The following is a 16,307-nucleotide window of genomic DNA, read 5'->3' as shown; positions in this document are numbered from 1 at the left end:
TCTAGATAAGAGAAACCGCGTCGGAACGAACGGAGCTGGTGGGGCTGATCTACCTTTGGCCATGATCTTGCTGCCCTCTAAACGCCAGACATTATCTTTTGAACAATCCCGTCTACTCAGCCACCCCCGTTCCCCATCGGGTCCAGCTAAGCGTAGATCTGGAGAGCAGCCGAAACCGCCTCCTTGGGTCCCTTCCGTGCAACGGCGCGCGCGCCTTAGCTGGCTTCATCCGAGTCACTGTAATGCGATCGAGGCGAGAACTCCCCGTCGCTGCGGTGGGCTGGAGGCGAGGTTTTTCTCCGCTCGGGGAGCTGCTGGCCAGGCGGCTGGAGAAGCTGGCCTGGCGAGGGGGCTTTTTGCCCCAGGAGGGCGCCGTCCGTGAAGGAAGGGAAATGCAGCGGATCTGGCTGCAAGGAGTAGCCCCCTCCTGTCCCCGCAGGCGATTCTAGGGGGAAACGCGTCCTGCCGGGGCCCGCGATCTGGGCCCGGGGCTGCAGAGCGCCCCCTCCCGGAGGGGTACAAGGCGAGCGCTCGTAAGTCTGGGCGGCAGGCGGAAGGGAAGGGCCCTTGCCGCAGGGGGCGCTCTCGGGCGGCAGCGGGCTGTGCAGGAGCTCGGCTAAGGCGCTGATGTAGATCTGCGCCATCTGCAGCGTCTCGTACTTGGAGAGCTTCTTGTCGTTGTTAAAGGAGGGGATGACGTTGCGCAGCTGGTCGAAAGCGTGGTTCAGCCCGTGCATCCGGCGCCGCTCGCGAGCGTTGGCCGCCAGCCGCCTCTGCCGCTGCACGCCGTTCGTCTGGGAGCCCGGGCGGAGAAGGGCGCCGCCTCCGACGACGGCGGAGCAGGGCGAGCGGAGCCGCGGCGGGGGCGGCAACGGCGCCTTACAAGTGCCGCTCCCAGGCTGCGGGTGGCGGTGGTGACGGGGCTGGGGCGATTGCTGAAGCGCGCACAGCTGCTTCCCGGAGGAACCGTTCGAATTCCGTCCGCTCGCGCGCTCGGGGCCACCGGCCCTCAGGAGCTCCTCATCTTCCTCCTCCTCTTCTTCTTCGTCTTCCTCCTCCTCCTCCTCCTCTTCATCTCCCTCAGGTGTACCCGAAAGCAGATACCTGGGCGATGAGGAGAGGCGGCCAGGGCAGCAAATGCCCAACCAGGGGGCAGGGAAGGTGCCGCCACGACTTGACGCCGCCGCCTCTTCTCCCAAGAGGAGGTGGCCTTCCAGATGCGGCGGCGGCCCCAAATCCCTGCCGCTGCCGGCCCAGGCATTGGGCGCACTCGGCGCGCGCAGGTGGCTCATCGCGGCCGGGGGGGGGGGGTTGGTGCGGGTGTGGCGGCGACCAGGGGCGCAAAGAAGTGCCGCTGTAGCCCCGCTCCTGACACTTTCTTTCCCGCGTGCCCTTTCACGACCCCCGTCTCTTCCTCCTCCTCCTTCCTTCGCCGCCGCTAAGAGCCGTTTCTTCCCCGGCGGGCGTCTTTACAAAGCCGGAAATCTCCCAGGACATATAAGTGTCTGCCCACAGGCACACGGCCCGCACACTACCAGGCGTCTCCGGTTGCGAAGGGCGCTGCGCCCCTTTAAAAAGCGGCACGCGCCAGGGTCCCCCACCCTTGCCACCTCCTCCACGCACACACACACACACACCTCCTCGGCGCCCCACCCTCCGTCTCCCACCCACCTCGCGCCAGTCGCGTGTCGACTCAGCCATTGGAGCCCGCGGGCCTTGGCGCGTGCTGGCAACCAATGGGCAAAGCAGTCGCGCTTGGGTGTTTGGGCTTTCGTTCCTTTTTCTTTTTCCTTTTCTTTTTTTTCTTCCCCCTCAGGCCCGCGTTGGAACTGGGGGCGGGAAAGCAAATGGGAGGGAGGGAGGGAGGGGAAGAAAGAGAGAAGGGCCAAGTTGACACAAAGGGTGCAGAAGTTTCTCTCAGAAAGAATCGCTCCCCTAATGTTAGGTTAGTTAGGGTGGCCGTTTCCGAGCAGGCTTGGCGATCCGAGTCACTTATGTGTGTGTGTGTGAATGTGGCACGGGAAGGGGATTATCGGGTGGGGAGAGGGGCAGCTGGTTTCCTACACCTACGGGTGTTCGTGAGGTAAAAAGAAAAAATAACGGGCGGTGAGGCGGCGTGTGTCCAGAAATGCCACAACGCAAATCGCGCGCAAATCTCCAGCAGCTGGATTTGGCCTCAGGGCGTCGAGTGGGTGATAATCGTTTTCTAATAGCTCTGAACTAAGCTGGCCTCAAAAGACGCCTTCCTCCGCGGCTTCGGAAACAGAAGAAGGCGGCGGACGGGCGAGCCTGAGGAGTTTGCGCCTCACTCCGGCGCGCTCCGTGAGGCGGCTTGGCCACCGCCAGTCCAAGCCCCTCGTAGCAACTTCCTTTGGTTTGGGCTTTTGCTCTGATCCAGAGGCGGGGTAGGGGTAGGGGTGTGGAAGGGTAGGGAAATGCACGCTGAGCACCAAGTGCTTTGGCGTTACTGCGGCCGAGGCATATGGGATAACTAGTCCCCGTTCGGCCACGCCGAAGAGAACCGGGAAAAGCAGCGGCAGGAATCTCGGAGTGGCTACAAAGCGCTCCCTTCTCGCCCTTAGAAGTGGGAACTCGTCCCGAGGATCCCTATATTTCCTCGGCTGCCGCAGCTCCAAGGCAATCGGAGAAAGCGCGGTAACGCATCTCGGGGCTGCCCTGCAAGCAAACCGCGGAGGGCCGCTTTGGCGGATGCCTTAAGGTGAATCCTATTGAAACTAGTCAAGACCTGAAGGTCTATGGAGATTCTCAGTCATCCAGGTCATGCTCGTCCCGAAGGTGCCTCAAATAGACTTGCGACTGTATCCGAAAGCCAAGGGATCAATTTATGAGATAACTGTTTAGAAGAAACTTATACAAACGTTCTCCTTGTGATTTACAGCCTTGAGAAATGGGTGGGGAGAGAGGAGAGCAGGATCCATTTAGCTACTGCAAATATCAGCAATTTAAAATGTGGGCAAAATCTACACGAAGTAATATCTTGGAACATCCTATCATAATTTGTTTGGCTGGCAACCAAGTGTCTATGGAGATTCTCAGTTATTCAGAGCATGGTATCCCAAGGATGCTTCCCCCCCCCCCCCCAAGAGGCAACTCTACAGCCTGGTTTCCCCTCGAAGACATTTCGCTTCTCATCCAAGAAGCTCCAGAGCTGAAGAAGAAGCGAAACGTCTTCAAAGAAAAATCAGAAAATCCAGTTGCCTCTTGAAAAAGCACTTAGAACTGGATCTGGAAGCCAAAGTCCAGGAACACAGTGCCCCCCCCCCCCCGCGATTTCTCAGACCTTTTTAATTCCCCCCCCCCTCATCTCAAGGAACGATCCAAGAAGAAGTCGAGAGAGTTCTGAGGTCCAGAATGACCATGGGAGCAAACTTCAGAAGGGTTGTGTGATGCCAGAAGCAACAGATCCTTTTGTCCTCCTTAAAAAGGTCCTTGCAGGTGACTGGAGGCACAGAAAGCAAACAAAACATGACTTCCGGGCAGACATCTAGTGCATAGCACATCACACACACACATCCTTATTCCTTTTAAAATAAAAGTCTGAACTAGAGCTCCCTAGACAAATACAGTTACAGCTGGTCATTTTATTACTTTTTATTATAATCTATAGCGCTTTTCTACAAATCTATGGTAGTATTGCCAAGGGAAGCCACTCCCTCCCCAATAGAATTGCTTACTTGGCTGGATCACTGAATATTATGTATAAAGAAAGGGGCACAGGATCATAAAGGCTACCATTTTGTTTTTGTATGCAATTATCTCTGTGTAAGCAGGGATGTTCAACATGCAGAAGTAAGTTCTCTGGTCACTACTTGATATCCATTCAAAGTTCCTGAAAAAGTTATCAGACTGAACCCTAACTTGGAGACACATTTTACTTGGGGAAGAGCCCCACTGAATGCTGTGAGATGATTCTGAAGGCATCAGCATAGGGTTAGGCTGTTACCGTGCAACACTATTAGCTGGCTGAAGTAATGGCTTTGTAAATGCCTGCTGCCAGAATTAATAACCTTATAAGATCGATGAACCTTTTCCCCCCTAAATGCATGTTGCTATCTATATGTATGTACTTATGTCCAAGTGTTTAGTTTGGTGGAATGTCTGCAACATATAACTTCCCTCCTACCCATCCCTAATTTCCTTTTTACAACTCTGTATTGCTCTCAAATGTCCCATTGCAATTTATTTATAATAAATCAAAATGTTAACACGATTATTATTATTGTTAAATTTATGCGCAGCCCATTTCATGGTTTGAGGCAAGCGTTAATGAGTAGGTATCATCTGACTCCCCCTTCACTAGGCTGACAAGTGAAATAGGGGCTGGCCTGATTAGAAATTGTTAGCAATCTCCAGGGAACAAGAAGATTGTAGCTAGACTGAGAAAGTACTGGAAAAACAAAACTAGCCTGAAAGATGACAATGATTGACACTTGACAATTTTATTGTTGATGAGAAAACTATATGGATATGTCTTTGAAGTCATCAAGAGTTGAGCATGATTAAAAGGAATACTTTTTAAAGACTTGGACATATTGTTTTTGGGAGGGAAGGGTATGAGCTATGAAATTTTAGAGTTGGCCAATCACAACATTTTCTCTTCAGGGTCTTCTTTAGGAAGCTCCCCCCCCCCGCCTCCCCATATTCTCTATATTCTCAGCTTACTTTTGTCTTAGTATTAAGCAGTGGTGAAATTCATTTTTTTTTACTACCAGTTCTGTGGGCATGGCTTGGTGGGCATGGCAGGGGAAGGAAACTGCAAAATCCCCATTCCCTCCCCACTCTGGAGCCAGCCAGAGATGGTATTTTCAGGTTCTCCAAACTACTCAAAATTTCTGCTACCAGTTCTCCAAATCATGAAAGAACCTGCTGAATTTCATAGCCATACTTTTCTTGGAAAAAGCTGAAGAACTATAATGGTAGAAGAAAAAAAGGAAGAGAAGAACGGTGATTATGATTCCACGTGTGGAAGAGTACAGAAGAGGGAAGAGAGAATATAATGTGGTGATGATGATAGAAGGTTCAGAAAGACTTTTGTAACTTGGAGTGGAAGAGACACAGGGAGGGAGAGGGAGGGAGAGAGGGAGGGAGTTAGAGGGAGAGAGAGAGATACGAAACCTCAAAGAGGGAATTCTGTCTCAGAAGCAGAAAAAAAGCAGTAGATAATAAATGCATTTCTGCAACAATTGGGCAGTGTGATGACCACTATCCACAAGCTCTCCATTACAACAGGGAGAGGCAACTTGTGGTCCTAGGAGCTATCTTATTTCTTGATGACAAAGGCTCAAAGTTGATGTTGTTTCCTGCCATTCTGAGGCCAAGATCCTATGAAAACAGTAAGGTAGGTGACTCTAATAAAGAAAAGTGTCACTAGTTTTGTAATGGGATTAATCAGATATGCATGGCAAACTTCATGTCACTTGACTAAGCAGCGTGAAATCCTTGACTGAGTGATGCTTCTAATCTTTCTGGAACAACCCTATCGTTTATATCTTTTTGACAACGATACGGAAAATACTTCATGAACAAGTATTTTATCTGAATTTGGTAACTCATGCGTTAGTGATTTAAAGTCAGGGTAAATAATGGTTGTTGTTGTTGTTGTTGTTATTATTATTATTATTATTAAACCAACTACATTACCCAAATACTAAAAAAAACTTCACACAGGGTAAGCAATAGTTGTTGTTGTATTACAAAATAAGCGATGGCCATATTTCCTACTAATGACTAAAGAAAATGCAAAATATTTCTTTCATCTATAAGTAAAATAAACAGAAGAGCAAATACTGAATCTTCACAACTTTAAAAATATGATGGGAGAGAGGGGAAGAGTACTGAATTCATGGCATCTCTTAATTCAGTAGAAATTAACTTGTTTCTTCTTGAGAAATCCAATTTGTTTCAACAAGAATAAATCCTTGTAGTAATAGTAATATAAAATAAGTGTTGTGAGGCCTACATAGGCCAATGTAGAACTATTGTACCATTTTCACTAACTTTGGAAAGGGATGGAGGAAAAAGAATAACTCTTATAGATTAGTTTTTCCATCATAATGTCATAATAGATTCACTACTTCTTTCAAACTCTTTATTAAGTATATACTGCATATATATGGTTTACCACTATGTATAGGAGCTAGACATCAAAGTCAAAGGCAGTAGGTGACTCTTGTAGAGTTGGATTTAGTTCTGTTCTCCCAGAATAAGAAAAATGTTAGTGTCGAAGAACTCCTGGGGTTGGTTGAGTTCATTTCGTATTCAAAAATGTCTCTCCCTTTTTGCTTTTACCAGTTCTCATTGTATGTTCAAGCCTACTTGAGTTTCTTTCCTCTTTTGTTAGACTTGACTCTTTTGATGTTATTCAGAGTATGCCCTGCTACAGAGACAATTTCACAGGAATCGGAAATATAAGCATACAACTCAGAAACAGTCACTGTGTAGTAGCAAAACAATCTGAAAGCCCCAAGATATATTTTTTACAAAATTTGGGTGATCGAACTATCATCCAGGGAGTCAAAAGCATAAAAATGTTCCCTTTCTCACTGTGTGTATCTTGATCTAAATACAGCTACTTGGAAATCTCTTCTGCTGAAATTTAATGGACCTTTCTAAGCTAAAATATGTGGAAAATAAAAGTGGAAATTAGGCAGAACTTTCAATCAGAGAGTTGATCCAGGAACAACACACATGACTTAGTAAGCTCAAATCAATCCACTCATACAAATGTTAGAATCATGTATTTTATAGGATAATTTGTAATCAAGTTTTAACAACTCCAATAACTTTATTCAATTTATTATTCAATTTTATTTTGGATTTATAACTTAAAAGAACGTATTTGTGATGAACATGTGCAAGATCTTATTCAAAGAAGTAATAAGTAACTTGTTTAGCTATGCATGCAAGATTTGGAATTCTGAGCCTAAGAATGTTGCCTAACTTTCATACCTTCCCCAAATCATTTCAGAATTAAAATCATGTTGTTTTGTTTGGAGGTTCACAGACATATTGATGTTGGGCTCCTAGGCTGCATCAACAGAGGGAGAGTATGAAAATCACACGAACTGTTAGTACCACTTTATACTGCACTGGTGGGACCGCATTTGGAATATTGCATCCAATTCTAGTAACCCTGATGCAGAAAAGATGTTGAGACTCTAGAAAGAGTCCACAGAAGAACAACAAAGATGATTAGGGGACTGGAGGCTAAAGTATACAATGAATGTTTGCAGGAACTAGGTATGTCTAGTCTAATGAAGAGACAAACTAGGAGTGACATGATAGCAGAATTCCAATACTTGAAGGGCTGTCATAGAGCAGAGGAGTCAATTTATTTTCCAAAGCATCTGAAGGCCAGACAAGGAATAATGGATGGAAATTGATCAAGGAGAGATTTAACCTAGAAATAAGGATAATTTTTCTGACAATAAGATCAACCAACCAACCATTGGAACAGAAGTTGCCTTCAGTGATGAAGTGGAAGCTTCATCACTGGAAACTTTCAAGAAGAGACTGGACTGCCATCTCTCAGAAATGGTATAAGGTCTCCTGCTTGGGCTAGATGACCTACAAGATCCCTTCCAACTCTATTATAGGTATATGTGAACTCTGGAAGGCTGGCATGAATCATTTTAAATCAGATGATCACATAATATATGTTTAAGTGCATAAGACTCTATGAAATAATGGATTAATCATAATACCCATAGAGGACACTGCTAAATATATGCTCAGTTATAAGCTAATAAACACAACACAATATCATATATATATAATGGAATTAGTGACTATCCAGTGGATATCAATGTTATACAAGTGAACGCCATAACTGACATGCACGTTAGAATATATTGAAGTTTCAGTGACAAATTGCAAGAGGTGCAAAACACAATATCCTAAAAGGAGGTAACATTTGATTTGATTTTTTTGATTTTATTAACATTTGTAGGCCGCCCTTTTCCCTGAGGGGACTCAGGGCGGCTCACATAAAATCAGGGAGGGGAAGTACAAACAATAACATAGACACATATAATAAAAGTAATAAGCAACATACATTCATCATTCGGGAGGGGTAACTATCCTTGTCCCCAGGCCTGACGGGCTAGCCAGTTCTTGAGGGCTGTGCGGAAGGCCAGGACGGTGGCGATTAAAATGCAAATATGAAAACTAATCATAGGAAGGAAAGCAATCACAAAATTGATCATGAAGAATAAGGTTATTTATAGAGTAGCAACTTTTTGAGATCAGCCATGGCCACAACACAAAATGTCTTAACTCTAATGGTACCAATACTTAAAATGAAGGGGTGCCCAAAATTGTACAAAACTGTTCTGATCCAGGCTTCCTGAGACAGTAAAAATTGCACGCTTAGTCCCCCAAACCCTCTTTTTATTTAAATGGCTGTGAATTATGATCATTCACAGCCCGTAATAAGTCACAAATAGTTTGTAAAGAGTCCAACAGAAGTCTGCCATAGTCTTTTGGGATAAGGCTGATAACCACCCACCTTTATCTCCCTTGAAACACTGTCAAAGACCGAATTGCAATTAGCTTTGCAAGGCCACCCAAAGCACAGAGTCAAAACGGAGCTTCAGAGTTTAAATCGACCAGAACGAACAAAGTTGCTTTCAGCAAAGGCTCATATGCCTTTGCTTCTCCTTTATGTCTTATGGGAGGGGCCAATCATCTCCAAGCCTTACTCCCGAGTCATCCCTTTTGTCTTAACTGTTCTTGCCTTCTGGCAGCTCTGTGCATGCAGGCACTGGGAACAGGCTCTCTCTGTTCCTCTGCCTCGCTGATGTCCCACTCTGGAGGCTCCGGAGGCAGCACATAACTCCCAGATGGCCCTGTCCCATTCTCTGCCTCCAACGCAGAGCCCTCATCCGAGCCTTCCTCAGACTCCAGGACTGGTCCATGTTCCTCCCCAACCTCCTCACTGTCTGACTGAAGACCACAACAAAAACTATGGTTAGTCTGCTAAATCATAAATCTAAGAAACCACGTTATCTGTCATAGAGTTTATTCACAGATTCTATGTTCTTACAGAAATCTATTATCAGGTCAAACCAATGTTCTATTTTGTTTTCAGAACAGGACAATACTGGCCTTTAAGCTATCCAGATATGAATACAATAAATACTGTATATTGAGCAATGCAAACGCAATTAGAACCATAATTTCTTGCTAAGCAGAGAGACTGTTAAGTGAGTTGTGCCCAATTTTATGATCTTTTTGCCATGGTGGTTAACTTAATCACTGCTGCTTTTAAGTGAATCATGTGGTCCTTAAGCAAATCCAGCTTTCCCCATGGACTTCGCTTGTCAGAAGCTGTTGGGAAGGTCACAGAGGGTGATCATGTGACGCTGGGACACTCCAACTATTGTAAATACATGCTGAATGCCATGTGCCTGAATTTTGATCATGTGTTTATGCGGATGCTGCAACAATTGTAAGTATGAGCAAGTACAAGGATTCTTTCTACGCTCCTTTATATTGTAACCTGCCTAGAGTAACCCCATGGTGAGATAGGCAGCAAATAAATTTAACAACTAAAAAATAAAGTAATAAAATACAACACCTCTAGGATAGGATTGGCTAACTTGATTTAAGTATTTCTCACTGCAGGAACATATTTAAAACCAGCTTTCGAGATATATTATTTCATTGCTAAGAGGGTCTATTCTCCTAATGTTTAGAAAAAAAATGGACTTTCCTGCTATTTCTGTTGTTTCAGTCCTGCCCTCTGGTGGTTTTAGAAACCATTACTATATTGATTAAAATGGCTCATCTGTAAACTAGACTGTATTAGCGGCATTAAATCAAATGATTGTGATTTATTTTGCAGGAAACTGTTTTATTTCTTAATGTCTCAACAAAAGCAAAAGTGCAGTGGTTTTATTTCCAAAAAACCCTGTTCCAATGGGTTTATTTTAACACCTTAACACTTTATAATGCTTAAAGATAAAAGTTCTCCTCGTGCTAGTTGTTCCCAACTCTAGGGGGCGGTGCTCATCTCCGTTTCAAAGCCAAGGAGCCAGTGCTGTCCAAAGATGTCTCCGTGGTCAAGTGGCTGGCATGGTTAAACACCGAAGGCACACGGAACGCTGTTACCTTCCCACCAAAGGTGTTCCCTATTTTTCTACTTGCATTTTTACGTGCTTCCGAACTGCTAGGTTGGCAGAAGCTGGGAGAAGTAACGGGAGCTCACTCTGTTACATGGCACTAGGGATTCGAACCGCCAAACTGCCGACCTTCTGATCAACAAGCTAACTCTTAGCCACTGAGCTCCTCTCACAAATATTTGTAATTCACACCCATGCTTTGTTTAGTTCAGGAGGCAATCTTGTGCAAAATTTCCGTACATATCCGAACTAAAGCCCTTTGATTTTCAGCGGGTTTTAGTTCTTAATGATTTGGCTTGAGGTTTAAATTTCACTAAATGTTTCTGCAGTTCAGATTGGAATCCTTTGCTTCTCAAACAGGGCTATGCCACTCATTGCAATTCAATTGTATCTGAAAAAACAATGCAATTAGAAGAAGAAGAAAAAAGGAAGAGGCACAGTTCTGCTTCAGGAATGGGAAAAAAAGAAACTCTGAAGATCTGGAATCATTTTCTGCTTGGGAGTCTTCTGGTATATTTTCCTACCATTTTTTCTGGAAGCAGGCTTCTGCAATTCATGTGTCCTTCACTGACCAGCATGTTAGGATGGGGTGGCTGCTGGGGGTTTGCAGAAGAACCTCTAGCTAAGCTTCTATGCAGTTCGGAGAACCCCCAAATCCCACTCCTGACTGCCCCCCCTCCCAGGAGTCCCCACACGGCCTGTTTTGAATGCAGGTAAGTGCAGGGCGTGCACGGAGGGAAAAAAATAGGCCTACAGGAAGTTTGGGCAGGCCAAACCTCTAGAGGTCCTCCGGAGCCTGGGGAGGCTGTTCTCGCCCTCCCGGAGGCTAGAGGAAAGCCCAGGGAGGGCAAAAACGCCTCCCCCTCCATGGTGCAAGAGGTCAACTAGGCCACGCCCACCCAGCAACTGAGCAGAGAACCCTTTGCTAAAATTTTTGAAGCCCACCCCTAGGAGAGACAGAATGGGAGTTATAGGTTGGAGGGGATGGGTGGGGAAAGGATATTGAAAAGCAGTATTAGTTATGGGGTCCTTGGTGCTCTCCGAACTTGGCTATTTTCTTGCAGATGTTTCATTACTAAACTAGTTTCATCGGTGTTAGTAGGGAATTGTGGTTTGCTCTGATGGTATATTCTAGCAGCTTGCCTTGTCAATATTGATGGGAGTGGTCTTGATGGTTTCAGTAATAACAGGTAGCCCTCAACTTACAATACTTCATTTAGTGATTGTTCAAAGTTACGACGACACTGAAAAAAGGGACTTATGACCGTTTTTTCACAGTTACAACTTTTGCAGCATCCCCATGATCCTGTGATCAAAATTCAGATGCTTGACAACTAGTTCATACTTATGGGTCACGTGATTTGGATCCTTCTGATGAGCAAAGTCCAAGGGGAAGCCAGATTCACTTAGCAACCAGGTTACTAACTTATCACTTAATGACTGTAGTAAGAAATTTCGTAAAATGCGGCAAAACTCTTTTAAACAATTTTTCACTTAACATAAATTTGGGGCTCAATTGTGGTCGTAACTCAAGAACTACCTGTAGTTGTCTTTAGATCCAAGGGCGGCTTTTTATTGCCACAAAGGATCTTCACCCAGAACTTTCCCAGTACAAACAACTTCAGCTAATCCCCGAGGTGGCCCAGTGGTTAGGGTGCAGTACTGCAGGCCACTTCAGCTGACTGCTATCTGCAGTTCAGCGGTTCTAATCTCACCAGCTCAAGGGTGACTCAGCCTTCCATCCTTCCAAGGTGGGTGAAATGAGGACCCAGACTGTGGGGGCAATATGCTGACTCTGTAAACCGCTTAGAGAGGGCTGAAAGCCCTATGAAGCGGTATATAAGTCTAACTGCTATTGCTATTGCTATTCCTTTCTTGAAGCAAAGCAGAGTCTGACATGGAAATTCTTTGGATTGTGGGTGGGGCATCAGAAAACTGTATAGTTTAAACAAGTTTAAAAGAAATCCAGGAAAAGTAGTATAAGAAAAAAAAAGTATATCATCATCCCCAAACTACTGTCCCTCAAGTCAAGATGGCCAACCTGGGTCTGTTGTTCTGTCCCTGGAAAAGGATAAAATGACTTTTTGGATTAAACTGGGCTCACTCCACTCTGAATAACAGAATAACAGTTGGAAGGGACCTTGCAGGTCATCTAGTCCAATCCCCCTGCAATCAGGAGACCCTTCACCATTTCTGACAAAGGGCACTCCAATCCCTTCTTGAAAGCCTCCAGTGATGAAGCTCCCAAGTGTTTAAAAGCATGCACAACTTGTTTCCCCTTGTAACATTCATAAAACATCCACACAACTGATTTATAAAAGAAAAAAAGAAAAGAAAAAAACAATGGGGAAAAATTCTTTACAAGCTATAGGGGTATATCAGATGTTGCGGTGGTTTTAGTGATAATTCAATTATTTTATGTGTTGTCTATTATACACAAACACATTTTGGAGGCCTCGGTTGCAAGTGGCAGAGCTTTCTGTGTATAATTTGTCTAAATAATTTGTCTAATAAAATGGTTTTTTAAACTTGCCTCCCTGCCTATTTCAACGATCATGTGAGTAGACAAACAAATAAGTAAGTATGAATCCAAAACATTCATTCACTTGGGCCCTTAACTGTGTTTAAACTGAGTTGGAAGGGACCTTGTAGGTCATCTAGTCCAACCCCCACAAGCAGGAGACCTTTCACCATTTCTGACAAATGGCAGTCCAATCTCTTCTTGAAAGCCTCCAGTGATGAAGCTCCCATAACTTCCGAAGGCAACTTCTGTTCCATTGGTTGATTGTCCTCAGTCAGAAAATTTCTCCTTATTTCTAAGTTGAATCTCTCCTCGGTCTATTTCCATCCATTCTTCCTTGTCTGATGCCTTGAAAAATAGGCGGAGCCCCATTTTCTGTGACAGCCCCTCAAATATTGGAACGCTGTTTCCACAAAGGAGAATATTTGTCTCCCAGGGTTGAAAATGAGGGGGCCTGGATGCTTCCTGAGGTTGCCTATTTTCTCGCAGGCGTTTCTAACCCCTCACGTAACACCGATGTAATACCTAGTTTAGGTAACGAAACGTCTTCGAGCCAAAGCCAACTCAGCTCTGGAGAGGACGCCAGGAAGCCTGCGCTTCGAAGCCCTTCCCAGGCGGAGGCAGGGAGCGCCCTGGGCATCGTTCCTGGGCAAAAAGCCCGGCTAAAGAGTTGTTGAGGGTAACCTGGCCCTTCCCTCCGCCTGCTCCTTGCCCAGGCCGCGCGGGAGCCCAGCCCAAGCGCCGGAGCCCTGGCGCCGGGGAGCGTCAAGTCTCTGCCCGAGCTCTCCGCCTGCCGCCCCCTCGGGTGGCTTTTTGTGTCGCGGGGTTGTCCCCTGCGCAAACAACAGGTTGAATATTGTAGGTGCAGGTTATTAAAATGTCGCGCGGACAATGGCGGTCTGTGTCCCATTCGCCACGCTTGACTTCCCCTTTGGAAAAGGGCGCGCACCATGGGACGCGCGGTTGACTTCCAGCGTGAGGCAGTCTGCATAGTTCGCAGCGCCGGCCCGGTCTCCTTGGCGATCGCGTCGCGCGGAGGGCTACGCGGAGAGTTATTGATAGCCCCCGGGACCTAAGGGGATGCCTTTTTCTTTAAGAGACCCTCCAGCGCCCTTTGCCAGATCCGTGAAGTCTGACGGGCGAGAAAAGGCCCGCGGTATTTTTTCTTCTTCTTCTTAATCGATTCCCTTCCCTTCACTCAGCCGGAAATCCATTACATGCTTGGGGTTGGTCCTTGTTTCTGTTTTGTTGTCATAAAGACGATGAGCTTGTGGGGGTCTCCCCCTCCCCCCCCAAAAAAGTATTTCCCTCTCATGCCTCCGTTTCGCAGGCTGAAGACTTAACGCTGGCATTTCCCAGCACCAGTAAAGTCTTTACCCCGTTGCAATCTTTCTCTCTGTAGAGAGAAAGGCGGTCAAATTCTGAATCAGAATCGAGTTGGAAGGGACCTTGGAGGTCTTCTAGTCCAGTGTTTCTCAACCTTGGCGACTTTAAGTCCTGTGGACTTCAACTCCCAGAACCCCCCAGCCAGCAGAGCTGGCTGGGGGGAATTCTGGGAGTTGAAGTCCATAGGACTTAAAGTCGCTAACTAAGGTCGAGAAACACTGTTCTAGTCTATCCCAGGGGTGAAATTAATTTTTGTTTTACTACCCGTTCTGTGGGCATTGCTTGGTGGGCGTGGCAGGAGAAGGATATCTCCATTCCCACCCCATTCCAGGGGAAGGGTGCTGCAAAATCCCCATTCCCTCCTCACTCCTGGGGCCAGCCAGAGGGGGTATTTGCCAGTTCTCCGAACAACTCAAAATTCCTGCTACCGGTTCTCCAGAACTTGTCAGAACCTGCTGAATTTCACCCCTGATCTAGCCACCTCCTCAAGCAGGAGATCCTACCATACCCGTGATGGCGAACCTATGGCATAGGCACGACGGGCCGTTTGTTAGGGCACGTGAGGCGTTGCTTTGTCAGCTGGCCAGCACGCATGGGAGCGCTGGCCAGTTGGCTTCGGCCTTCTTTTGAGGCCGTTTTTCGCCCACTGGTGGCTTCCATGAAGCCTCCGGAGCACGAAAAACCGTCCCTGTGGGCAAACCGGAAGTTCAGGAACTGAGTTACAGTTTGCTCATAGGATCGTTTTTTGCCCTCGGGAGCCTTCAGGAGGCTTCCCTAAAGGCACCGGAGGTTGAAAACCGGCTCCAAGGACAAACCGGAAGTCACCATACCCGAACTTCCAGGTTCCTCATAAGTCCATTTTTCGGCCTCTGGAACCTTCTGGGGCTTTCAGGAGGATTCCCTGAAGGTTCCGGAGGGCAGAAACCGGCCCTAGGAGCAAATCAGAAGTGACTTCTGGTTTGTCCATAGGTCTAATTTTTGCCCTCTGGAGGCTTCAGGGAAGCTCCGGAGGCATCTGGAGGGCATCTGGGGGGGGGGGAGAGGGCGTTTTCGCCCTCCCCAAGCTCCTAGAAAGCCTCTGGAGCCTGGGGAAGACGGAAAAACGGTGTAAAAAGTGGGGGGTGTCGTTGGTCACGTGTGTATGCGCAGGGGGAGGTGTTGCATGCATAGCGTTATGGGTGTGGCACGCCCGCGCATGACCCCTCAGTGCTCCCCCTGCCTTTGGCACTGGAGCCAAAAAAAGATTTGCCAACACTGTCCTATATCATCTTAGACAAGTCTTCTTAAAAGCAAGTTTGTCTTATCCAAACTAAGTTCTTGGCTATCCCGTCAGGCCTGGGGATAGGATTACTCTCACCCCGCCCGAATGTTGAGTGAATGTTGTGTTTTTATGGATAATTTTCTTTTATTCACGATTCTTTTTCTTTTTAAGTCTTGTCTTGCACTCCCTTCCCCTCATTGTTGTAAGCCGCCCTGAGTCCCCTCAGGGAAAAGGGCGGCATATAAATCTTCAATAAAATCCTAAAAAATCCTAAAAGTTCTTGGTCTTAGTAAACAAAGTATTACTTTTCCCAGAAAAAAAATAACACATGATAGAATGCAAATCACATTTATAGCGCAAACTTTTGGTTTACAATTCTTCTCCTATTGGTTAATGGGGATTTCAGAAGCAGTGGATATGATCAAGAAATCTACTCGAGTGGATGATTTTATTATTTTTTTCAAACGCAGCAAGTATATTTGTTGAAACTATCCAGCCTATTCTTCTTCTTTTTTAGTTCTTATTAGTACAATAGTTTCCTTCGTAGACCTCGACTTTTCTTAAATTTAAGACGAAGGAAGAATCAGAAAGAACAATTACAGTTGTGGTTCGCACATCTCATGTCCTTTTAATTACAAGTTCGTAATTAGGCTCGTGTTCACTGGTTATCACTATGGTGCAAATGAGCTTTCAGACAATGATGTACCTCACTGAACACCAACAAAATGCATTACTATTTAATGCAATGGGTAACTCTGCTTATACAATGTAAAGAGGAGACTCTGCAAGAGGCTTAACTTTCATTTGCTGCCAGCAAGGCATCAGGCTAGAAACCTGGAGATATGAGTTCTAGTTCTCTCTTCACCACAAAGATGGATGACTTTGAGCCTGTCATTCTCTCTTAGCTTAGAAAGGAGGCAATGGCCTTGAAAAACCTTGTCAAGTAAACTGTAGGGCCTCATCAGGCAATCTCACAGAATTCTACACAATTTAACTG

General features: G+C 46.1%; 1 protein-coding gene across 1 annotated transcript; it reads right to left on the bottom strand.

Annotated features, from left to right (window-relative positions):
- Positions 1 to 215: 215 nt before the first annotated feature.
- Positions 216 to 1,292, bottom strand: ATOH1 (atonal bHLH transcription factor 1). Its single transcript, XM_032224335.1, has 2 exons — positions 997 to 1,292; positions 216 to 807 (listed from the first exon to the last, which is right to left on the bottom strand). The coding sequence occupies exons 1-2, from the start codon at positions 1,290 to 1,292 to the stop codon at positions 216 to 218; spliced, it is 888 nt and encodes a 295-aa protein (XP_032080226.1).
- Between the last annotated feature and the right edge of the window lie 15,015 nt (positions 1,293 to 16,307).

The sequence above is a fragment of the Thamnophis elegans genome, chromosome 9 (assembly GCF_009769535.1).
Source record: "Thamnophis elegans isolate rThaEle1 chromosome 9, rThaEle1.pri, whole genome shotgun sequence".
In the NCBI taxonomy this organism is placed as follows: Eukaryota; Metazoa; Chordata; class Lepidosauria; order Squamata; family Colubridae; genus Thamnophis; species Thamnophis elegans.
This window is presented reverse-complemented; position numbering and strand designations above follow the sequence as displayed.

Bases quoted from the DNA above. Each gene is read 5' to 3' on its own strand.
- ATOH1 (XM_032224335.1), bottom strand. From the start codon at position 1,292: ATGAGCCACCTGCGCGCGCCGAGTGCGCCCAATGCCTGGGCCGGCAGC. The intron at 808-996 runs CGAGCGCGCGAG...CGCCCTTCTCCG, and splicing joins CTCCTGAGGGCCGGTGGCCC to CCCGGGCTCCCAGACGAACG.